The following is a 26,967-nucleotide window of genomic DNA, read 5'->3' on the forward strand; positions in this document are numbered from 1 at the left end:
ATTCAGCACCATCGCACTCAGCACGCGCCAACTAAGAATGGATACAAAATGAGGTTCCTCGCACAATAGCCACCAAAATCTTCGGATACCAATCCGGCCGCATGTTCCTGCTGTTCTCTTCTCTAGAAAAATCGCTCAAATTTGAACAAAGATAGAAAGTTGTTCGAATTGGAGCGGAAGCACTCCGGTAGGTAGAAACATACGAAACGATTTTTCGTTTCTTAAATAGAAACGTACATGTTTTCCTCGTTTTACAGAAGGAGCAAATTTCGTTCGAAATCAAGCAGATTTTAATCCTGCTAGCGCTCTCACATAAATTATAAGAGTGTAGAGAAAAAACTTCGAGCAAATCCGAGCGAGACGGCAACGAAACTTTGGAACACTTTTTGTACCCTACACCACAAGATGGTCAGGGTATTATGTTTTTGTGCATTTGTTTGTAACAGGCAAAAAGAAAACGAGATAGAAAGTTCCTTTTGATGATCTGCATAAACACCTAAACAAAGTACAGTTCGCATTTATTACCCTATCCAGATGTAATTTTGCACAAATCATTTGTTTGGCCAAGGACGAACCCTATTGAAATTGGAGATAATCGGTCAAAATTTAGATATAGCTCCCATATATATCTTCGTCCGATTTGCTTTTTATTGTGCACCAAACCTGTAATATCAGCATATCATTTTATACACACAACCAAATTAGGCCTAAAAATATAGCCTGCATATAGCTCCCATATAAAACTTCGACTGATTTACGTTTTCTTATGCACCAAACGTCTAATATTTGTCCAAATGGGATGGAATTTTGCACTTTCGACCGAAGTCTAGAAACTTGTATGTCAAATTTTGTGAAGATCGGTTCAGATATAGCTATAGCTCCCATATATGCTGTTCATCCGATTTGTTATATTTGTTACCCACAGCCGTAATATACACCCCGTAACAACGATAATTATAATTATATATAATTATAAAAATAATAACTAATAATTAATATAATTATAATATAATTATAATTTAATTATATATAATTATGATTATATATAACTATAATTAGCTCCATAATAATCATAATTATGATTATAATTAATTATTGCGTGTATGTTGAATACTCCCATAAAAACGGCCAGCCCGACTTTAAGACTTTCATTACTGGTTTCTGCTATATTAAGCTTTGTTGAATATTGTAATCTAAAGGAGCAACATATATATTTAGGGCCATCTTTAGTGCTCATGAAGAGTCTTCTTCTGTCATGAATACAGGTAGATGCATCAACGCTTGGGAGCATTGATATGTCAAAAAAATTTAAATGTTTTTTTTTTCAAAAATAAGTAGTTTTTATAGGTTTTTTATACTACGTCATTCGGAGGCTATTATAAGTCGCGTTTTTCAACAATTTTTACAAATTTAAATAATTTTTCATTCAACATTTTAAATTCCAAAATTGGTTTGACAGTTCATTGTCCCAGAAGCTGTGTCGATGCGCCTACCTATATTATACTACCATGTGAAGAGTATAGCGATACAATATAATCGATAACGGAGATAGGATGCCATTAACATAAGAGATGTAAGCGTGTGTGACACAAGATAAATTGCCAGTTGAATGAAGTATCCGTTGTTGTTAACATCCTCTCCAGCCGCATGGTCGTTTACTTTCAATAAACTTAAAAATTGTGTTGGTTGAACTAAATTCCGAAATTCAAATTATATCGAATATAACTACTACTCAACTCGGGCTTAAGCCAGTAAGTCGAAATTTTAGTCTCTTTTTTCAAAGTAACTGTGATGTGGGCCTACATCACTTGTCGGCAACAGAAACAGAAGTTTCTAGTTTCAAAATCTTAATTAAAAATTACATGTATGTAATGAGAATTCTTTCATGGTTCCATGGAAAATCCCCTCTCTCAATTCTATAATATTGCATAAAATGTAGTCTCTGAGAGAATACAGCACTAACAAAAAAACAGAAAAATTGTAACTTATCCCACTGGAATCCCATTTTATATTTTAAATACAAAAAAAAAAAAAAAAACAAACAATAATAGATCCTGTTTTTTAGCTTCTATAAAAGCATGTTTTTCTCAAATATATTTTATCTCAGAATTGTATTCACCCATACCCTAACCTAGCATTTTAGCTTTTACACAAGAAAAAAAACACATATATTCCAATAAAAAAAATTAAAATTTCGAATAAAATCAACATACAAACATTTCAGATAAAATTCATATACTCTTGTTTATTTAGAATTTTTCATAACTTAAAGAAGAGTTGAGAGACACAATACACAATAACTTCAAGAAATTTAACTAAATTATTACAAATACATTTGTTTTCATATAATTGTATAATTGAGAGTATCGTTTATGCTCTTAGTTTGGACCAAAAATACTACTACTGTGCTCTGGAAATCACACACACATACAAAGTTATTTGGAACTACTTCAAATAGGAAACATTATGTAATTGTTGGTTCATATATAGATATCACTTAGTAATTAGATTGCTTTGGGTTTTTGTTTTTGGTTTTAAATCGTATACGAAACCACAGTGCAAAAGATTTTGATTTGTTTTCAAAAACAGTTTACAGAGGGGGGAGAAAGATAGAGATAGAGTTTGGTGAACTGTGTGTGAAAAGAATTTTGTTATCATTTTTTTGCAACAATCCGACACTACTTTTTTCAGAAATCAAAACAAAGGCAAACTCAAAGAAGAATTTAGAGTGTGCCAAATTGTACCTCATCATCTTCGTCGTCATCATCTTCGCTACTATTCTCACCACCCGAGCGATGTTTGCCCGATTTACGGCCACTGCCCTTGCCATTCACCACTTTGTGCTGAGATTTCGGAGTATTGGCATTACCTACGACAATGTCATTCGATTCATTTTCATTCGAATCCTTGGGGGTTTTATTGTCCTCTCTTTCATCACCATCTCTCTTATCGTCGTTTTCATTTTCATCTGAAGTGGTAAAAATATTTTTTATTTTATTGGAAAATTCTTTAACATTTTCTTTTAAATTGTCGCTAATTTCATCAAATTTATCGCTAATGTCTTGTTGGGTTTGCTTGAGGAAATCTTCAATGTCTTGGGACTCATCTGTGTCACTTGGGGATTTGGGTGATTTTTGTGGGGATTCAGAAGATCTATTAGGATCATGATCATCTTTTTCTTCATTGTTAGTGGGGGATACTGCATTATTATTATTTTCATCTTCTTCTTGCTCCTCTGTTTTCTTCTTTTCATCGCTCATCGATGTTTCCTTATGGTCCGCCTTTAAAATTCCCGTTGGAACTAAATTCAATTTAACAAAACTTTCATTAGTTCCGAGTTTTTCTTTTTTGATTTCTTCTTCCGCATTCTCCGACTTCTCTTCTATGATTTTAATGTCTTTTTGATTGTCATCGGTCTTTGGTACTTGCTCTTCGTCTTTTCCATTTTCACTGGATTTGTTTGAGCCTACGTCTGGCATTTTTTCATTTTCAGCGGGTTTGCCATTTGTTTCATTCTTCTTTTCCTTTTCTGTTTCCACTTCCGTGATTGTTTCTTCTTTTGTTGAATTCACATCTTCTTTTGCGGAGTCCTCTTTATTCTTTGTGATATTCGCATCTACTTTTCCTGAATCTACTGAGATTTCTGTTTCATCTTTTATCGAGCTTTCTTCATGCTTACCTTCAGTTTTAGAATCTCCATTCTTACCCTGAGTTTGGTCGTCGTTTTCTTTATCTTTATTATCATCTTCTTTTTCATTATTCTTATTTGTCTTTTCCACTGTTTCGTTTTCCTCATCCTTTTCGTTATTTTTATTATTTTCTTGGTTTCCTTCTTCTAGCGAATCCTTTTCATGATCGTTTTTGGTTAGATCATCCTTATCTTCCATATCCTTTACAACATCCTTTCCATCGCCTTTACCCTCATTATCGCCTTCTTTAATACTATCACCTTTTTCTTCATTGTGCTCACCTTTATTGTTGCCATTCAGTTCAACCTCGTTTGCCTTATCATTGGCCTCATTTTCACCCTCTTTTGTTTCTGCTTCCTTACTACTATCCTGTTCATTTTCTTTTACATGATCCTCACTTTTCTCTTCTGCCTTTCCCTTATCATGGCTTTCTAGATCTTCCTTCTCCTCCTTTCCTTTATCATGACTTTCTAGATCTTCTTCCTCCTCTTTTCCTTTATCATGACTTTCTAGATCTTCCTTCTCCTCCTTTGCTTTATCATGACTTTCCACAACTTCGTCTTCTTCCTTTTCTTTGTCATGGCTTTCTAAATCTTCATCGTCTTCCTTTTTCTTTTCGCTTTTATCACTGTCTTCAGTTCCCACCTTCTTTTCCTCTATTTCCTTTATTTCTTCAGCAGTTTCAATAGTTTTTTCATCTTTTTCATTGACTTCCTTTTCATTGTCTTCCCTCTCTTGGGCTCCCTCATCACTTTTTTCGATGACAGTTTCTTTACTATTTTCACTCTCTTCTTCGTCATTTTGTTTTTCATTTTCTCCTTCGTGATCCTCCTCTTCGGCCTTATTCGTTTCGCTGTCGTTGGTGGTGGTGGTGGCATTCGTTTCATTTACAGACTGTGTTTGTTTCTGTAAAAAGTAAACAATTGTCGACTGATTTTTTTGTCTTTTTCTTGTTGTTGTATCTTTTTTGTATTTGTATTTTTGTTTTAAATGTAATGCATAAAACCTCTGCATATTTTGGGGGGTTAAGCATTGTTTATTTAGCAGAGAAATATGGAACAAAGTTTTGAGAATGGAATATCGATTTGTCATCAAGAAGAGATGTGGTGAGCTAAACATATTTTCTGAGAGCATATATTGAAAAGGAGAGAGCAAGAATGTTGGGGGAGAGTAAAGAAATTAAGTGAGAATAACGCTTAGGGTGGAATTCCACTTAAAAAAATCCACCGGCCACCTTGTTATATAAGGAAGGCATTTAGAAGATATTTTATCTAAATCTGGGTTCGACAGCCTGTTTAGATCAGGGGTCGGTATTGAGCTATTCGCTGGAAAATGAGAAGGGAGAAAGAAACCACAGATAAAACAGACACTACTCCCATCTCCATGGCGTTGCCGGTTGTGTTATTAGTTGTTTTCATATATTTGATAAATACCAGGGGTCGGCAATTTTAAAAACTAAAAATCATGGAAGCAAGCAACAATATTATCATTGAGGGCTCGATGCAGACAGGAGCGCCGGTTGTTATAAATGTGTTGTGCCTTTGTTCTTGTCCGACCCCTGGTCAAAGCTGACCAAGTAACTCTTCTGTTTTAATACTTCTCATCTAAAAAGAAGACTCATCTCCTAATGGAAACTTCTCTCAATAGAAGATATTTACAAAATCTCCTGTATGAAACATCCCTGGAGATTTGAAGAAAGCTTGAGAGCATAATTCCGTGTAGAACAGAAAGTATTTAGAAAGTCTTCTATCTCCTGAAGGTTCTTTGCGCAAAAGATCTGTTGACGACCTGATATCTGGAAAAGACTTGAAAAAGCTAATCTGTCCTTTAAAGAGCTAAAGAATCTCAATTTTTTTATTGAAGATCTGAAGAACGTCTTCTATTTTGAAAATGTCTGAACAGAATATCTATGGTCTTCCAGAAAAGTAGATTCTATACAGAACTCTAGACTATTTTCAATTTATAGAATTGTGAAGAGCTTTTTGCAGAAGGCATCCGCAGCACTACAACTTATAGAAGATTTAAATATCTTCCATTAACGATCTGTAAATGATTGTATGTCTATGTATTACCTCTAGAAGACTTTACCAGGCCTCCTATCTACAAAATTACTTTAGGTCTTCTATCTATAGAGAGCATCTAGACAGTCTGACCTGTAGAGAATTCTATTTTAAAGGATTACCACTAACGGGCTTTCAAAAAACCTGAAGAGGACCTTCATGTTTTGAGGTCTTCTATTATGAGAAGTCATGAAGATTTAAGATTTTCTATCTTAAGGAGACCAAAAGAAGGTGTTCTATTCACAGAACTGTGAAAGAAGTTTCATCTGCCAATAAAAGACCCAAAGAAGAAGACCAGATAAAAGGCTTCTATTCCCAGATCTGAAAAAGGTCTATAGTGGAAACAGAAGTCCAGCTGACCAGCCTTATATTTAATGAGGTTGTCTTATCAAAACGTTGTATGGAAGACACACAGAAGGTTTTTTGCCAACAAAGTAGATAGCTCGTAAAAGGTCTCATATTTACAGAACCTGTTGAAGGAATTCTTCCTACAAAGTCTTCTAAGTAGAGAATGAGGAACGTAGAAACATTGTCACCTATCCAAAAAAGACGGAATCGGACTTGTAGATGGCCCTCTTCTTCTGGAATATCTGTAGCCCTTCATAAGCAAATTTTCTTTAGAAAATCTTCTTAGAAATATTAAAACAAAAATTGAAATCCTCAATTATATCCCAGATAGTGAGTTCTTGAAAGTATTACAAAATATTCTTTAGTAACCCACGAAAAATTTAAATAAATAGACTTTGAAAACTTCGAGAAAAAAGAAACCCACGATATATTAAATTCAAATTTAAATCCTCGATTTTATGGCATGGAGTCTTTGGAAATATATTGTATGAACTAATCTGATCATAGAAGACCTGAATAAAAAATCCTACAAAATCTGTAAACATGGAAACCCTATCTAAAAAAGATAGTATCGGACTTGTAGACGGCGCACTTCCGCAGGAATACTTGTGGTACGTTCTCCATTTGAAAGAGACCTGTAGATGGTTTACTTTCTATAAAAGAACGCCTGTCTGTTAATATTAGACCTGTATAGAGTCCTTCATTTCTCGAATAGCTGTAGATGGTATTCCATCCTCATAATACCTATGAAATATCTCCTACCTACAGAATATGTACCTAAATACATCTATAAGGCTTCACTACGCAAAATAAGGGGCACAAATCGTCCGTATTTATTATATCTACTCGAATTCTTGTACACAAAAACCTTCAGTAAAATTAAAACCAATTGAAAGTCTGGACTTTCTTCCAGTGAAGGAGAAACCCCCTTAATGTCCGTAAAAAGAGTCATTATCCTTCACAGATATTTATAATTAAACGCTCACTCTATTCCTCCAAAACCCTCTATATCAGCACACGAGAATATGTTTAGCTCATTGACTTCCACCTGTAGGAATGATGACAAATCTATATTCCAATTTTAAGATAGAGTTATAGGAAATATATTTAGTAACAACAAAATGAACTGAAAATTAAAAAACTCTTGAAGATGAGGAAATAAAATCAAGGCCGACAATGGCTTACTTTTAACAGACCATTTGTTCATTAACAAAAAAAAAAAAACAAGTTCATTTTGTTCTCATCTCATGTTTGTCAGTAAAACATTGTTGGTAATGGGATTTGGGCTACAAGTTTAAGAGACAAACAAGCATAGCTATTTTTTGCATAGATAAATTTAATGTGCCTTTAAGCTTTTTTTAAACATAAAAGAAATATTTACAAAATGAATACATTTTTTTAAATTAACAATAGTTTTTTACTTTCAATCCCAATTGTTTCTTTTGCAAGGAAAAAATACGAAGTAACAAAATCATAACATAGGAAAAGCTGTTTTTTTTTGCCTAGCAATTTCTAGTTTCAAATAAATTTGGAAAGCCTTTCTTCCTAAAAAAAATTGTATTTACAGTTCCTAGCTTCTTAAGGGTGCACATGAAAGCCAAAAAAGTTAAATGAAATTGAAAGTACTTACTTCATCTTGTGGTTCTTCTTTGTCTTCGGCTGCAGCTGCAGCTTCATCGTCATTAGTTTGGGTTTCTTCGTTAGCACTTTCGGTTTCCTCGCCATTTTCTTCTACTTTCTTATCTTCGGTCTCATCTTCGGCAGGTTTTTCTTCTTCAGCCTGCTCTTCTTCTTCTTCTTCATCAGCCACTGGTTCGGCATCTCCATCACCATTTTCTTCAGCGGCAGGTTCTCCTTCTTTTTCTGGTTCTTCTGTCAGGGCTTCATCGTCCCCACCACCAGCATCATCGTCATCCGCTGCACTTGCGCTGTTTTTGGGAGGGAAAATAAATTAAATTGCTTTTAAATTCATGATTTTAGATCTGAGATACTTTCAAAATTATGTTTCAATCCACTATATATTAGCTAAATTAATCTTTTAAAATTTTTTCGTCAAAAATCAGCAGTCCTGACCTATTGAAAATATTACAACAAAATCCACGCTGAAAGCGTATTGAAAAAAATCATAGACAATAGCTCTGATAGTGCATCTTTAAGAAAATCCATTAAGTATTGAATACAAATTTAAATCTTCAATTATGTTCCCAAAATTGAAAACCATTTTAATTTTTGATTTTACCCCAGATAGTTCTTGAAAAATATGGAAAAACTAGTCTTTAGAAAACCCACGTAGTTTTTAATAAAAAACAAAAAATTGAAATTCTCTATTTTATTCCAAAAGGTCCTTGAAAATTATAATATGTAATATATGTATATATATATATATGTATATATATATATATATATATATATATATATATATATATATATATATATATATAGAAAACCCACGAAATATTGAATAAAAACTTAAATCTCCAACATATGCCTTATGTTCCTTGAAATTATTGATAAAATATTCTATAGCGTCATTAAAAAACTCTTACGCTCATTGCTTTAATAGTCGTTGAAAATGTTATTTAAAATCTACGTTTGGTGGTTTAAAATTCTTTTAAAATATCAAGTTTATTTCAACAATATAGTCCTTAAAAATGTTCTTCAAAAAATCCACGTTAATTTCCCTGATAGTCCTTGGAAAAATATTCTTTAAACAATCTACATATGGATGTGTGATGGTTCCCGGTAAATTATGCCTTGAAAAATTAAAATCCGTGATTTGAGATTTTTTTAATAATAAACATCAAAAGTACCGTTGTAAAAAAAAATAATTTTAAATTTTCAAAATAAAAAAACTATAATTGAAGTCTTAAAAGGTGTATTTAAGATCATTGCTTCCATACCTCCCTCCTTCAAAAATATTTTAGTATTTTAAACCACAACTATTCTTGCAAAATCTTTTTTTTTAGATTCGAAAAAATGTTAAATACACGAATGATCCAGAAAATTCACTTTTGAAAGTTCACAACTATTCCCTTACCGATATTCTATGAAAAATATCCTTGAAATCCCCGATTAAATTCTTTCAAAAATAATGCAAAATAAATCCCCCAATACTTACCCCTCCGTCATTTCAGCTTCCGATGTGTTTTCATTACTCTCCGTATTGGAATGTCTACCGAAACCATTCATTTCGGGTATTTTGATGTTGGGATTCTAAAGACATATCAAAAAAAAATCCAAATACAAAAAACCATTAAATTATCTTCCACTGCACCTTGACAAAAACCCCTCGATATACCCACCTTGCCATCACCGCTGTCATCACTCAAGGCCTCCCAATCTGTGGCCACATCCGGTGATACTCGTGGTGCCTCGGGAACATACGTCAGAAACGCCCTTTCGATTTCATGCGGTTTATGGCGATAAAATGAAGGCGTTTTCATTTTCTATTTTTTCAATTTGTCGCAACGATTGTCAATGTCATACCAACAAAAAAATAACAGAACGCATAAGGAAGACAACAGAAAAACAATGCATTTCAATCAAAACCCATTGACGCTGGAATTTTTGAAGTTTTTAATTTCGCCAAAGTGACAAACTTACATAGTCAACGGCTTCCTCGTCACAGCCAGCTTGCGTGAGCAGCGTGTAACAGCGCATATTATTTTTGGCACTGGCAGCCCAATGCAGGGGGGTCTTGCCGGTTATATCACACTCGTGTACGCCATCGGGCCAGGTGGTGATCAGATATTCCAAGATTGTGGCATGGCCAAGGCCGGCTGCTTTGTGTATCAGATTTAGGCCATTTGCATCACGACATGTCACCAAGGCCGGTGGTACAGGTGGTTCCAAATGGGCCTGAAGATTTTCCAAATTGTTGTCGATTACTGCTTGATGGACATCGCGAATGGAATTCTAAAAGCGGAAATAAGAGACCCAGACATTAAATCCTTTTAATCATATCCTTAAGGATTCCTTGGTTCTCACCATCACATAAGGCACTGCAGCTAGAAATCTCTTGACTCTGGGATTGGTGCTGGCCTGTTGCCTTAAACGATTCCCCTGGCCAGCCCATAATATGCGGGTTAGTTTACCAATTTCCTTTTCATGCATCCATATTCGTATTGTGGAGAGCTTGATGGAAAAATCTGCAAACAAAAACAACAAAATTACAATTCCGTTACTCCTTTCGCCAAAATTCTTGTCTGTGTGTGTGAACTAATTTAAAGTTCTTTTTTCCGCCACCGTTTTCTTGTGTCTTTTCCTTGCCTGTGAAAAACTTTTGTTTTTCAATTATTATTTATTGCATGTTTGCATGTCAATCAAGACAAGTTATTTTTGAAAAGTTCCGTTTTTTTTTCGTTTTGTAATTTTGTGATTTATTTCACACGATGACTTCTTTAAATAAAACCAAAAAAAGGCCTTTCGTTGTAAAAGTTTGCCATTTCTCACCCAAATATTCTCGCCGAGCAATTCATGAAATTAGTTTTCAAGTGCAATCATTGAAAGCAATGAAAATGACATTACTGTAAATTTTCTTAAGTCAAAGTAAGTTGAAGTGAGAACGGGAAATTTGAAAAGTGAAAGTAAAAGTTTTATCGCCATCACAACCCAAGGTCGGGCAATAAACAAAAGGGAGGAAGATGTTAGTTCTTTTTTAAAGGACAACGATAATTGTTGAAAATCGAAATTTAATGTTTAGAGCAAAAAGCTGAAGATTTAAGACAATACCACTGCCCAAATAGGAAATCCAGAGCCCCGAAAGTCCTGCACTCAAGGACGAAATCTATAGAAATTAAAGTAAATGGGTCAAAACTTAGATATAGCTCCCATATATATCGTCGTCCGATTGCCTTTGATTGTGCACCAAACGTGTAATATCAGCCCAAATAGTATGAAATTTTGAATATACGACCAAATTAAGCCTTGAAATAAGTATGTCAAATTTGATCGAAATCGGTTCAGATATAGCTAATGCTCCCATATGTATATATTGTGCATAGGTTTTGATATTTTTATTCTCCGCAGCCGTAATAGGCACTCTGTTACAACGATATTTGGTGAAATATAGCACAGAAATACCTTTTCCAAAATTTGTCGAGATCGGTTCGGATTTGGATATAGCACCCATATTAAATTCCAAAAAGTGCAAAAACTTACACAGCAGATAGAAAATAGACTCAAAAGAGCTAAAGAGTTGCTTCGCTTTGCCGAAAGTGATGAACTGCCGAATTTGCTTTTCTCCGATGAGAAAACATTCGTTTGTCCAAAATGATCGTGTTTACTTGCCAAAGAGGTCAGCTGAAAATGTGCACCATTGGTAGGCCACCTGAACTCGAGAGCCGGCCATGGTGTGCAAAATTCCATCTCGATCGGACAATAAAAGCGACCTGTACTTTGTTTACAAAAATACATAGACGGGCGGATATGCATTAATCGGCTCTGAATGTGATTCTATGTAGATCATCAAAAGGAACTATGGGTCTATCTCGCTTACTTCTCTATGTAGTATAGGATATTAAAACGGTCGATTTGAGCCAAACTTGTCCTTCAATATTTGATTTTAAGAATTATAAACCAAATTATCCTTCGAAAAATTCACATTTTGAAAATTTACAATTACACCTCAGATAGAACAAATTCACACCTATAGCATAGAAAGTTTTTTCAAAAATCATTTAAAAATCAAGGATAAATTCCAGATAATCTTTTTTTAGAAATCTATTTTTGCAAAATAGATTTTTGAAGTCGTTTTTCAAAATCTGAATAAGAAAAATTTGTTTTAAAAATCAGTGAAACCAACCTACAAAGTCCAGTATTATTAATCCGATTTGCTCCCAAAATATGTGATTATCACTCGAGTAAATCATAAAAATGTGCAATTGATCTGCAGGACTTTTGGTATTAAAAATGAGCTATAAAGACCCCCATATAACTGTACTTCCTAATATTCGGTATTTTGATAATTTTAGCTACATTATTCACCTGATGACTTTGGTTACATTATACACCGAAATGGTTTTTATTTCGTATTTGCACGTCGTAACGAATACTAAAACCTGTGACAGAAAACTACCTTTGCAGGTCGAGGTCTTCGTACAGCGTCCATATATCGGTACCTCCCTTTAGACGTTTTCCTATGGACACCAATATAACTGCAAACCTCTACATTCTGCATACTTTAAATTTTAACAGAATTGTTAAGTGATGTTTTTTTTTTGAAAATTTCCAAATTTTTTACATTTGGTGGAGGGTATTCAAAGTTCGGCCCAGCTGAACATACTGTTTTTTTACTTCTTTTGAATTGAAGTCAAATAAAAACAAGTAAGCAAAGGCTACAGTCGAGCGGGGCCGACCGTTGAATACCCTACAACACTATAATAAACGATACTGTTTACATAGGCAAGATACTCGAAAGAATTCCACAAGATATTGTGACAAATAATAAAAGAAAACCACCAGGTTTCGTTCTCTAATTTTCGAATAATAGAAACTTTAACTAATTTGCTCATTTCCAATTTATTGGTAGATGTTGCACGTAAATGGTCTTCCTAGATCTGGAACCAATATTTCCCAAAGACCTATAACCTCTCAGAAGTGGCAAAAGATTAACATTTATTATTTTTTTTTTTTTTTTTTTTTTTGAATGAAACGCATCAATATGAGATACAGACATTTGACTATATTCTTCAACGAAATCAGCGTTAACGAAATAGTGAGAAGTGTGTCTTTCCTGTATTTGTGAATTCTCCAAAAAGTCACTGGAATGGACCTTTTCGTATTTTGTCTACAAAAGTTGGCAAACTATTTCACACATTGAATATTTTTGGATGGTCATCCGAAACTGCTTGGCTTTTGCAATGCCCGGTAACCCCCATTCAAATGTGCGTGAGGATCGGGCGATAATTACGACCTGCCGACAATTTTGCAGTTTTTTGCTCCATTTCAACCCCTAAATATATTGCGATCATCTCCAAAAAGAGTAGGCTTCTATTCTGACCCTCATCTTATCCCCATGCAAAATTTCGTAAGGATCGGGCCTTAAATGAGATCTGTATATGATATCCTGATATCCTAACTACTTAGTTTTGTTAGATGTAGAAATATTACCAAATTTTTAATTCAAAATGAAAATATGCCAAAAATATGACAAAATTGAAAAAATGTGAGAAAATTTTACAAAATCAATATTTTCATCTTTAGAGAGATATGTTTATGCGATTTTTTAGACGTTTTTTCTTTCCTGCCAAGAGGCCATTCTGAATTAATGAGAACTGTCGAAATCAGTTCAGCCGTTCTCGACATATAAGAGATCTTTCAAGCATATCTCCTTTGATAGGCATATATATCGCACATATTTTGCTATATATCCGATTTGTTGGATAATAACATCAATGTAAAGGTCAGAAGTAACCTTGGGATAGCTTTGTGATTTCGCCGGGATTTAAAATATTCACGGTTTAATGAAAAATTTTGATTTTTTTCAACACAAAAGATATGGTCTATTTTACCCGCTAAATATTATCCGATGACCACCCAAATTAGTAGGCTTCTTTCCCGCCCTAAACTTTATCTACATGCGAAATTTCGCGTCGATTGGTCTATAATTGCGACCTGTATAGCTACTGCAAAATCCGACATTTTTTCAGTATTTGGTCCATTTAAACCCCTAAACATTTGGCGATCATCTCCAAAAGCAATAGGGTTCTATTCTGGTCCAAGCCCCACCTACATTCTAAATTTCGTGAAGATCGGGCCATAATTGCGACCTGTAGAGTGATTACAAATTAACATGGACAGACGGACAGACGGACAGACGGACGGACGGACATACATAGCTAGATCGACTCAGCTCGGCGAGCTAGGAAGATCCATATATACTTTCCTATGTGGGAAACCAATATTTCGAGGTGTTACATAATTTTTGGCCCAATCAAACTTATAATACCCCCAACACATAGTGTTGTAGAGTATAAAAATCAGTATCTTATTTTTAAAATTTTGGTTTTTATATCCAATATTCTGACTTTGGGCAACGTCATTTTCAGGGGAATATTAAAGACACAGTAGCTTATTATTTCACTAAATATTTAATATAAAAATCCACAGCGTTATATTACATTTTTAAATAATCACCTACTTGTCTCCTACAATATTTTGAAACAACATGAAATTTGATTGTGCCACCTCAGCATTAAAAAATATCTCTTTGTATTGCAGGTCAAAAGAGGGTTGGCCCAACCAAACTCTCAGCCCTTTCTACCACCTGCCTATCCCTACTTTCATTTCAAATAAATTGATAATTGAATTGTTTTAATTTTAATTTTGTTAATTGTTTTAATATTTCCCATGAGAATTGAGACATATGGCGTGTAACAAAGTAGCTTCAATTCTGTTGTTGTTTTTTTTATTTTTATTTCAAACAATTTTGTTTAAATATTATCCGTGTACTTCCATTCCACTTGGACAAATAAAAAACTGTTTTTCTCAACTATTTTTGGGAATTTCCTTCCATTAAACCAATTAATTTATATATGTGGGTATGTGTTTTTGCTTCTTGTTAGAGATATAAGAAAGAACAAATGACCTTTACACTTTCTTAAGCTGGCACTGTATAAAAATGAAGTTGTTTTAATGACCAACACTGTGAAACTATGTGTAAATAAGATAATGTCCTTAATGTCCATAGATAAGGAATTGATAACTATTATTATACCCAACCTACATTTATGATATATATACATATAATTTGAGACCTGAGTGTTAATCTAGTAACGTAATAAAAATGAAGAAAGTTGCCGAAAAATTTTTCAATTTAGCAGTTTCTCCAAAAATTCCTTTCAATTAGCAATTCAATGCCCAAAATTATCAGTTATTTTTGGAAAAAAGGACCTGGCGTTGTAGAAAACCTTCTACCTTTCGATGAGCCGTCAGTTTTCTCTGCGAATACACGACATTCTGATCAGCGATGAAACGACGTTTCTCCATGTTATGCATTCAGCTCTGCTATGACCAGACTTTCTACTCTGCTGGGAGCAAAACTTTTGCTCAGCTATAAGCAGTCCTTCTGCTCTGCTGTGCGACAATCGTCTGCTTAGCTGTGAGCAAAGCTTCGGATCTTTTGAGAGCAGAACTTTTGCTTTGAGCAAACACTTCCGTGAGCAAACCTTCTGCTCAACTATACGTTTACCTTATGCTCTGCTATGGAAAAACCTCTGCTCTTCTGCCAGTCCAATGAGAAGACTCTCTCATTTTATAAAGAAGTCCTTTTGGTCTTTATGAGAGGACCTTCTGGTCCACAACGAAAAGACCTTCTTTCCATTAAAAGAAGAGCTTATGGTCTTCTTAGAGAAATCCTGAAAAGACTTCCGCGAGACGGCCTTCTTGTCACATCAGGAAAAGTCTTCTAGTCTCATTCGAGCAAATCTATGGTCCTCTGCAAGAAAATCTTATATCCCTCCACTAGAAGACATTCTGGATATATCTTCACAACAGATCTTGCGTTACCAAAAATGTGTGAAATTTGATGTTAATCGGATATTAGTTTCGCGTTTTATGAGCTCCATAGATATTCAAAATGTTGACCCTTCGTAGGAGAGGTACCAGAAGGAGTAGACCGATACATTACATCTTCAAATATTAAAAGTTTGGTTAATTAATTGTTTGGTTATTCAATACTTTGACCCTTTGTGGGGTCAAGTAATGGTCCGATCTCTACCATTTTATAACAGATCTTGTGTTAGTAGAAAGATTAAGATGTGCCAAGTCTGAATGGAATTGGATGTTAATTCCGCGTGTTATGAGCTTCATGGATATTCAAAATGTTGACCCTTTGGGGGAGAGGTACCACAAGGAGTCCATCTTCACACCAGATCTTGGTTTAATAAAAATATTGTGATGAGTGTAATTCGAAGACAATCGGAAGCTTTCACACATTTTTTTTATAATAATTCAAAATTTTGATCCTATGTGGGGAAGGTACTTGATGGAGTGGCCCGATGTTGTTATAATTATTTAAAATTTTGACCCTTTGTGAGGGAGGTACTTAATGGAGTGGCCCGATATTATCCATTTTCGCACCTAACCTATCAAATATTAGAATTATCCATTATCTTTCTGTGCAGTAGATTATTTTTTGAAAACTTCGACCTTTTGTGGGGGAGATACCAGAAAGAGTGGACCGATATTGCCCATCTCCGAGCTCGATCTAAGTTTTATAAAAGTATTACGACGAACCAAGTGCGAACCAAATCGGATACTCCCTTCGAGGGTTATCGTGCGCTCCAGCCAGACAGACGGACGGATATACATCGCTAGATCGCCTCCAAATGTTCTGAAACGAATTTGGCCCAAAGAATCTATAACCGTTGTTTCGATAAGGCATGTTTTGGCTGTATCCAATGATATATAACCTCTCTAGCCATATGGCTAATGGTATAAAAAGTCCCTTTGGTCGTCTTTCATAAGACCTCACTGCAAGAAAATTTTTGAGTTTTTGTTGGGCCAGAAAATTTACGAGAACAAATGTTCTATCAGGATTTTCAAATATTTTTTGTGGCTTTACATTATATCGCAGTCCAATAATACCGTAGTCTGAGCAACTTAATATTCGGAAAATGCATTTGGTAATTAAATCATTATATCGCAGTCCAATAATACCGTAGTCTGAGCAACTTAATATTCGGAAAATGCATTTGGTAATTAAATGCATTTGGTAATTAATTTAGATCAGAATTCAAAGCAAATCCGTGGAGGTTGAACCTGGAAGAAATTAACGTTTTCATCGAAGATGAACTGAAAATGACAGAACATAAACCATGTTCAGGGCCGGGCTGGAGGGTCCTCTGGCGTGCAGGGTCCTGGTCCAAATGAATATTTTTTTATGTATAACTTCTTCCCATTTTTAATTAGCTATAAAAAATATTGCATTAATGTCCTAAAACATTGTATCCTCTTTCGAAAAAAAGGTTGCATAGTTGCCCCGGATCCACCGTAAGTCTACACCAAATAAACCCAGCCCGTATTATTTTCATATTGTCAAAACTTACCATCGCTTCCACGCCTCCGACGGGCACTATCATTTGGCAGCTGACCATTCATGGGTAGTACTGCAATTAAAAATTAATAAAAGAAACAACTTTAAAATTATCTATAAATCATGAGTCATCACAATTAAAGTCAATATTTCAACAATCAATCAAATAAATGTTAATTTCACTTAAATATTCTACTTCTACTCCTTTGTGAGTGCTTTAATATTAGTAACAACAACTTCAGGACAATGGCTGGAATACTCAACCACACAGATAAATAAATAAATGTATCCAACAACACCACTAATGACAGGTTGCTGACTGACTAACTGACTGACTTGCTACAAATGTCCAAAAGTCGAAATGTATTTTGAGCGAACCGCACGTGTATTGCCACAGAAAGCCGGCTAACAACTAAATCAAAAAGTTAAGTTCATGGAACCTTTTTAACAAAAATACTAAAACCCCTGCCAAAATAAATTTGGATTACCAATAAATGTGTGACGTTGACGGACAGGAGGAATAAGGACAAGCAGGGGATTTTATGTGTATATGGCCAAGGAATACAAAGGTGCATATTATTTATTTGTGATTTCATTGTTTTTTTTTTTATTTTTTTTTTTTTTTTTGGTTGACATGACCAAACAAATGACATGGTCAATATGTAGAACACGGTTTGGTAGCAGTTGTCGTCGACAGCCCCATCATTCAAACAATCAGCCAGAACAAACATTCTGGTCATCATCATACCCCCACAAAAGTATTTTATTTTTCTTTCAAAAAACCGGCGACCCATAAAACTAATGACCAGTGGTTACCGTCTAAAATTTCTCATTAACAGCAAAACAAACAATTATTTGTTTGCTTCCACATGTTATAGACGACCAATACTTTTTTCCACGGAAGATCACGAAGAGTTGGGGGGGGAGGGGAGAGAGTTAATTCTTATTAATAATCGAGGTAACTTTCTTTGGGGTGATAGGAAGGAGAAACGAAAATGGAGGTTCCAAAGAAACCATACGTGGTGAGATGAAAACAAGTAAAAAAACATTAAGTTCGGCCGGGCCAAACTTTTAATACCCTCCACCTTAGGATAGAGAAAACATTAGAGTCCATTTGACCCACATATACCAATTTTTAGACATATTCATGGGAAAATGTGCCAAAAATCATTAAAATACCGAATATAGGGAAATACGAATACGAAATACAAAAACGTGGACCTATACATACAGTGTTTCGCCAAAAGAGCTAGAACCCATTTGGACCAACAAATACCATTTCGAAGAAATGTGTCAAAAACAATTAAAATGCCGAATATCGGGAGGTACCGTTATATGGGGGCTATACCCAAATCGGGGACGTATAATTACAATGATTCGCCACACGAACTGGGACCCATTATGACCAATTTTCAGAGAAATTCGTAAAAAAAATGTGTCAAAAATCATCAAAATATCGAATATTGGGAGGTACCGTTATATGGGGATTATATCAAAACGTGGACCACCTGTACATACAATCTTTCGCCACACGAATTAGGACCCACTATGACCTACAAATACCAATTTTTATACAAATCAGTGAAAAAATGTGACAAAAACCATCAAAATACCGAATATCGGCAGGTACGGTCATATGAAGGCTATACCAAAACGTGGACCGATATATCTCATTTTCAATACCAACCATTCTAGACACAATACAAATTGCTCTGCTAAATTTTTCTCTCGCTCTACGTCAAATAATGTGGACTGTATCGTGATTTCAACAGACAGACGGACAGACATACAGACAGACAGGCGACTTAGAATTTTATGCTGATTATGAATATATATACTTCATGGGGTCTACGACGAATATTTAAGGATGTTACAAACAGAATGACAAAGTAAATATACCGTCTTTTACAAGGTTAAGGGTATAAAAACTGCAACCAACTTCAGACTGCTGTCATTTCTAAGCCACTCGTCCGACAGCTGATAAAATTATTCCGGTGACAGCTCATTATATTGTTTACAAGCGTACAAAAGTATTTTGGTGAGAATTTTCCAGAAAAAAAATTTATTCGTAATGGAATTAGTGTGATAGTGATAGTGTGATTTCTTTATATATGGCTGGAAAAGCACAAGTGGCTATTGTTAGAGCACTCCAGCATTCAAATGTGAATAAATCTTTTGTGTCTCATACCATCGCTCGTTATCGTGATACTGGTAGCGTAGCCCGACGTCAAGGAAGTGGACGGAAGAAAACAGTAACCTCAGCAGAAATGGTTTGAAAAGTAAACTTGATTGAAACCCGTATCGCAGTGGCCGAAAAATGGCTCGTGAGCTGAACATATCGCAATATTCTATTCGGCAAATATTGAAAAATGAGCTCGGATTAAAGCCATTAAAATTCCAAAAAGTGACAGAACTTACACTGCAACGCAAGGAAAATAGACTCAAAACAGCTACAGAGTTGCTTCGCTTGGCCGACAGTGGTGAGCTGCCGAATTTGGTTTCCTCCGATAAGAAAACAATCGTTGTCCAGCAATTTGTAAACAAAAAAATGATCGTGTTTAATTGCCAAAGATGTCAGCTGAAAATTTATACCTTCGTTTGGCCACCAGAACTCAAGCGCCGGCCATGGTGATGGTGTGGGCTCCATAACAGCTGATGGTCGTAATAATCAAAATAAATGCCGAATTTTATCACGAAAATATTCTGGAGGGCGTATTAAAGCCTAGGGCACGCAAACATTTTGGCCGCAGACTTTGGACATGCCAACAGGACTCAGCATGCGTCCATGTATTTTTGTAAACCATTACATTTCGCATTTATTGCCCTATGCAGAAGAAGTTTTGCACAAATCATTTGTTTGGCCCGAGGACGAACCCTATTGAAATTGGAGATAATCGGTCCAAATTTAGATATAGCTGTCATATATCTTCCTCCGATTTGATTTGATATTACACCAAACGTTTAATATCAGCCGGAATAGTATGGAATTTTGCACATACAACCAAATTAGGTCTGAAAATAAGTATGCTAAATTTGATCGAAATCGGTTCAGATATAGCTATACCTCCCATATATATTGTTCATCCGATTTGTTATTTTTGTCCTCCGCAGCCGTAATATGCACTCTGTAACAACAATATTTGGGGAAATATATCAAATACATCTCAGAAAAACATTTGATAAATTTTATCGAGGTCGGTTCAGATTTGGATATAGCTCCCATATATAACTTCGTTCGATTTACCTTTTATTGTGCACTAAACGTATAATATTTGTCCAATGGGATGGAATTTAGCACTTACGACCGAATTGAGTCTAGAATCTAGTATGCCAAATTTGTTGAAGATCGGTTCAGATATAGCTATAGCTCCCATATATTTACGTTTCATCCGATTTGTTAAATTTGTTACCCATAGCCGTATTATGCACTCCGTAACAACGATATTCAGGGAAATATATCAAATACAGCTCAGAAATATCTTTGTCAAATTTTATCAAGATCGGTCCCGATTTGGATATAGCTCCCATATATATCTTTATCCGATTTCCGAATTAATTGTGCACCAAATGGGCAATACAAATCCGAATTTAAAAGATACAAATTTTTTAACTGTTATGTGGAGCTCTACTAGATTAGCAAAGTGGTTTAGAGTATCATAAAGTCGGCCCCGCCCGTGTTTAAGACTTTCTTTACTGGTTATTGTCATATTTTTTCTGTTAGTAAGAGTACATTCCGAATTGATGAGAATTGTGAAAATCAGTCCAGCGGTTCTTGACTTATAAGCAGATCTATTTCTATTTCACATACAAGGTGGCCCAAAAAGATTACTTTTGCCTATCATATAAATTTTACAATTGGTCCCTAGTGCCTTAATTTTGGTTTGGTTGGTTTTGGAACCTGAAAAAAATCTACAAGATTTTTAAAAAATCAAATGTTCCTTTCAAAAATCAATGACATTTTGGAAGGTTTTATACCCCCCACCATAATGTGGAGGGTATATTAATTTTTTCATTTCATTTTTAAAATCTTGAAATATACATTTTAGACCCCAAAAAAATTCTATGTCGTTTAAGCGATGTCCATCCGACTGTCCGTCGGTGGAAATCACTCTAGCTTCCGAATGAAATAAAGTAGATTGACAAATGTATACTATGCCTGCAGGACTGTTGGTACTGAAAATGGCCGAGTAGGTCAACGTTTTGGTGTATTTTCCATATAACTGTACCTCCCGATATTCGGTATGATGATGATCCGATATTCGGTATGATGATTATTTTAGCGACATTATTCACCGGAATTGTTTCAAATTTGGTGTTTGAAGTTCGTATTGAATGCTACAGTCTAAGACAGAAAATTTTTTGTGCAGGTGCACGTCTTCCTATAGCCCCCATATAACGGTACCTCCCAATGTTCGGTATTTTGATGATTTTAGCGACATTATTCACCGGAACTGTCTCAAATTTGGTATTTGAAGTTCGTAATGAATACCACAGCCTACTACAGAAAATTTTCTGTGCAGGTTCACGTACTTTTATAGCCCCCATATGACGGTACCTCCCTATATTTGGTGTTTTGATGATTTTAGCGGGCAGCCAATAGCAGAAAATTGTTTGTTCAGGTCCACATTTTGATATAGCCCCCATATAAAAGTACCTCCCTATATTGATGAGTTTAGCTACATTATTCACCAATTTCTTTAAGTTTCGCATTCGAATACTGTAATAGCTTATAACAAAAGTTGCCTATGCAGGTCCACGTCGTCGTTTAGACCCTAATATGATGGCCACATTGGGTATTTTTAAGATTTTAACAGAATTTTTAACGGATTTTATTTTTTTGAAAATTTCCAAAATCGTTCCAAATGGTGGAGGGTATTAAAGCTCGGCCGGGACGAACTTACAGCTTTTTTACTTGTCTATTTTCCAAACATTTCAAAAACTCATATCATTACTCAAATAGTGTGCTTCCCAATTATCTTTCTCTAAATTTTCAAACCAATGATGTTGTAAAACTGTCACTCCAAATATTGTTCCCTTTTTTTTCACCACATTCTTATCATAATGTTCCACTTTCCTACTAACCGTTTGATTAATATTTGCATATTAAACAAGAATCAAACCAGCCACAGTCAAAATCGTGAATTCTTTCATTTCTTGTTTCCGCTTAAATTAATTTCGATAATCGTCAAATTAAATGAGACTTAATTATGTTGTCCTAAGGCTTAATTATTTATGGGAATTTTTCCTAGTTATTAATGAACTCGAACTTCTTTGTGGTAAGCAATTCTTGTAATATTTCAGTTCATTGGAAGCCGTCGAATGCTTTGCGATGATGTTCAAAGGAAAAAACATTACAAATTCTCAAGAAGCAATGTGAGTTCATAAAAAAACATATTCTCCATTACTCTAGGCAGATAAGCTCAAAATTATTTATATATGGATCTTCCTATCTCGCCGAGCTGAGTCGATCTGGCTATGTATGCTATGTATGGTCTAGGGCCAGAATAGAAGCCTATTGTTTTTGGAGATGATCGCATAATATTTAGGGGTTCAAATGATCAAAACAGAGAAAAATCCGAATCACACAATTAAAGCCAATCGACTCGCCAGAGACAAGATTTAAGGACGGGGAAGAATGTGCTCCGTGACATAATTTCTAAAGCGAAATCTTCCAAAATGGATTTGGACATAAGGGGTATTACATGGTCGGCCCCGCACGACTATAGCCTTCGTTTACAATTGTGTTGGTGAACACCCAGATATCCCATGGGACTCTCTTTTCCTAGTCTTATTCTAGACTCATTACAAGGTCCATACGAGGCCTATCTCTACAGACCTTAGAAGGTCTTATATAAATGGAAGCCGTTTAAACCTTCAAATTGTCTATGGTGGAATTATGGTAAAATGTAACATAACTCTAGAAACGAGCCCGCGACGAGTATAAAAAAACCAAAGCCTTTTTCAAAAGGGCTCTAAGTAATCTGTACGCACCGAGTCTCTCAGTTTCTCCATCTCCATGTAGTACACAGAACAAAGAGTGCAAAAAGATTCATAAATGATGTGCCTGTAAGCGACTACTTCTTCGGAAAGTTCATATCCAAAGATAGAAAGTTCATATCCAAGCTACATTATGCTTCGACCGCAATCGTTTCGATTCTGTGGGAGATTATTAAAGCCTGTCAGTTTCTATCACACATTCCGATACTGTGGGGGAAAGTCTCCGTCACTTAAATTCCCAAAGCTGGGAAACCAAGTCATTCACATCCAAGGTACTACAGACCTATTAATCTCTCCACCTTTCTACTAAAATATTGAAAGGTTAGTTGACTCTGCCACCTCCGACTGCAATCAACACTGCTCGGCATGCCTATATAAAAGGAGGACAAAGAGAAAAATGTCAATGCTATTCTCAATATCAAGGGAGCCTTTAACAATATCACACTCGTATGCTTTCATTTCTCTCTTAAAACTTAATGTACCCCAGCTCTTCATAGAATGTATTGATGCCATGCTCAGCAGCAGAAGCTTCTATTCGCACATTTGGAGACCTCCATTAAGAATTCAGTCCAATGGGGTACACCATAGGGCTGTGTTCTATCGCCATTATTGTGGTTTATGGTTATTAATAACATACTGAAGCATCTGCAACAAACTGGGACAAAGGTCGTTGCCTTTGCCGACGATGTGGTTCTCTTGATCGCAGGGAAGTTTCTGTAAACAATTCCGGCTCTAATGCAAGGAGCTCTCGTTAAACTATCAAGGTGAGCACGCATCAATAGACTGGGCGTAAACTTATCAAAAATAGAGCCGACCGTCTTTACGAGCAACGTAAAATTCTAAATTCTTTCCACCAAAGATAGATGGTTTAATGTTTACTCTCTCCTCAGAAGCCAAATATCTCGATACTATTCTCGACCATAATTTAAACTGGAAGAGAATTTCTTAAGAGTGCTCAAATAGAGGCTTAGTCGCACTTTACTCTTGACAAATTTCTATAGGTAAAAGTTAGGATCTTAAGTCGCATATAATCAAGTGGATATATGGGTCTTTAGGTAATTCAACCTAAATTCATACAACTGTGTCCTACGACTCAGATACTTTAAACAATGGTGAACAGTTGAACTCCGAACCACTTAAACTCATATACACATACTTGACATGGACATCTGGACCCTCAACAAATCACCTTTATGCGGTATAACTGTATATAATGACTGTTCTAAGGGAAAATGTGGGCCAGGTGCTAGAGTCTTCTGCGATATCCTTAAGATTTCATAGGCAGAAATCTTAGCGATTAAAAAACCCATATACAGGCACATAGGAACAGTGATGTTAACGATCCGGCGACCGTATATGTTGATATTCAAGCGGCACAGGGGACATTAAATTCTTTTACCAGAGAAGCCCTGGAAAAAACTGGGTTGTCCATCAAGCTCTGCTGGGTCCCAGGCCATTGTTACATTCAAGGTAATGAGGCAGCAGATGAATTGGCACGACGGGATCTGAATTAATTGACTTAGAAGTAGAGAACTCGATCAGACCACCCTTTTTCCACTTTTTCCTGTGATAAACGAATACTACTCCGAAAATTTTCAACAAAAATGGTTCAATGAAAGGGGATGAAAAGCCTCTAAAAAAGCTGGTCTATAATCTCCGAGAAGATAACAAAATCGTTCATCTCCATGGCGAAAACTGACTTGAAACTTGGGGTGGGTATCATCACAGGTCACTTTCCTTTCCCTTTCCTAAATTTGGGATAAGCACAATAAACCAGCAGGTCTTCGAGTGTAAATGCTGCCTAAAGACAATCGCTCGTCATTTAACATAACCTAAATTAAGTTCAACTATGCCAAACTCATTATACCTCCACTATTAGAGAAATACATGTTCAAGGCAAAATTTCAGAGTAGTAGAGGCCTGACCCCTAAAGACCCTGTTTACGCCTTAGATAAAACCGTGCAGATTTGCATTGTCAATCCCGATTTTGATCCATTGTATCCTCTAAAATTTGAAATAATCTTCTTAACCCTGATGGCATGCAAAATTTCATAATTTCTGCAGGACTTTTGGTATTGAAAATGAGCCATGTAGGTTCACGTTTTGGTATAGCCGCCATATAATGGTACCTCCCTATTTTCGGTATTTTGGTAATTTACCGGAATGGTTTCAAATTTGGTAATTGAAGTTCGTAATGGATACTACAGCCTAAGACAGAAAATTGTATGTGCTGGTCCACGATTTTGTATAGCCCCCATATAACGGAACCTCCCAATATTTGGAATTTTGATGATTTTAGCTACATTATTCACCTGAATTGTTTCAAATTTCGTATTTGAAATTCTTAATGTATACTACAGCCTAAGACAGAAAACTGTGCAGATCCACGTCTTCGTATAGCCCCCATATAAAGATACCTACCGATATTCGGTAATTTGGTGATTTTATCGACATCATTCACCGGAAGTGTTTCAAATAGAGTAGTTAAAGTTCGTAATGGATGCTTAGATGCCTTAGACAGAAAACTATCTGTGCAGGTCCACGTTTTTGGTGTAGTTTAGCTATATTACACACCGATTTTTTTAAGTTTTGCATTTGAATATTGTAATGGCTAACGTCAAAAGTTGCCTATGCAGGTCCACATCGTCGTATAGACACTAATATAATGGCTACATTCGGTATTTTTTAAGATTGTAACACTCTTTTTAACGGATTATTTTTTTTTTGAAAATTGCGAAATTGGGGAAGTGGGGGCATTAAAAGTTCGGCTTGGCCGAAATTACGGAATTTTTATTTATTTATTTATTTATTACTTTCTTAGTTGTACCGCCTTAAACGGAGACATGGGCAGAAGCCTTGTCTCTGTTACTGGAAAAATTGTAAGAAGAAATTTACTTTTAGTAACGTTACAATGACTCCCACCTCTGGACTGTATGAAGAGAAGATATTCACCCTGGGTTCAACAAACTTTTAGCTTTTTTGATATCGTGACCCTTCTTTTTGATAACTGAAATTACGGCTGAAGTTTGTCGATTTTATTGTGAGTTTGATTTCAATGAAGCATCTAACCACATATCTTCTCAATTATCCCATGTCAGTTTTCAATATTCTTTGCTGTCTAATGTCTTTGTGATGACGTTCAATAAAATGCTAATTTCTCAAGAGCTATGAAGTTTCATGCATTTATTATTAGATTTGTTGGAAGCGACAGTTATTTACCGACACATAAATCACCGAAAAAATGTTTGTGATTTGACAAAACCACTTGTTGGCCCCGCAAAAAATAGAAACAAAATAATGTCCCATGGCGCCAGTTTTTGAAATTTATTGTTCACCACTAATTATCTGTACACACATATATATTATATACACCATTATGTTTGTGTCGCATGTTTTTTTTTTCTGTTGTATAAATAGCATATATGTACGAAAATAGTACTAGTACTATCGATTCCGCATAAATAGAAATTTGTTCATATTACTTCGATGAGATCCAAAGAGAGCTCTGAAATTACAACTAAGACAACATTATACTTTTTTCGACAGCTTCAAAAGGATTGAAAAAAGGGGAATTGAAATTCTACAAAATCTGATGTTAAGAATCTTCATCGCATTCGCAATTTTTTCTAAAATCAGTTTTGCTTAAGAAAAAATAAGATTTTTTGTGGGACTGCAATTTTTAAAAATGCATTCCAGGACAACAAAAAGGCCCATAAATAAAGATTTTAACAAAATTTTCAGTATTAAAATAGCCATGGATTAATAGATATGTAAACGTTTATTTCTTAAATTGTATTTCCACCATATAAGTGTATTTCTTATTTTTTATACCCTCCAC

At 35.3% G+C, this 26,967-nt stretch overlaps 1 protein-coding gene across 13 annotated transcripts in view; it reads right to left on the reverse strand.

Moving 5' to 3' along the window:
- LOC131803890 (glutamic acid-rich protein-like) overlaps positions 1–26,967 on the reverse strand; it is a 100,204-nt gene that overhangs the window by 33,723 nt on the left and 39,514 nt on the right. For 8 of the 13 annotated variants that reach the window (XM_059125739.1, XM_059125737.1, XM_059125740.1 and 5 more), the window contains 7 exons: positions 17,146–17,205; positions 10,085–10,245; positions 9,701–10,012; positions 9,400–9,543; positions 9,216–9,310; positions 7,728–8,025; positions 2,745–4,595 (listed from right to left, as the gene is read on the reverse strand). In XM_059125739.1, the coding sequence (XP_058981722.1) occupies positions 2,745–4,595; positions 7,728–8,025; positions 9,216–9,310; positions 9,400–9,543; positions 9,701–10,012; positions 10,085–10,245; positions 17,146–17,205 (2,921 nt within the window). Of the gene's footprint in view, positions 1–2,744; positions 4,596–7,727; positions 8,026–9,215; positions 9,311–9,399; positions 9,544–9,700; positions 10,013–10,084; positions 10,246–17,145; positions 17,206–17,468; positions 17,541–26,967 lie in introns of those variants that run through there. The other 5 variants (XR_009342820.1, XM_059125748.1, XM_059125747.1 and 2 more) reach the window with 3 other exon arrangements.

Source organism: Musca domestica, unplaced genomic scaffold, assembly GCF_030504385.1.
Source record: "Musca domestica strain aabys unplaced genomic scaffold, Musca_domestica.polishedcontigs.V.1.1 35, whole genome shotgun sequence".
Taxonomy (NCBI): Eukaryota; Metazoa; Arthropoda; class Insecta; order Diptera; family Muscidae; genus Musca; species Musca domestica.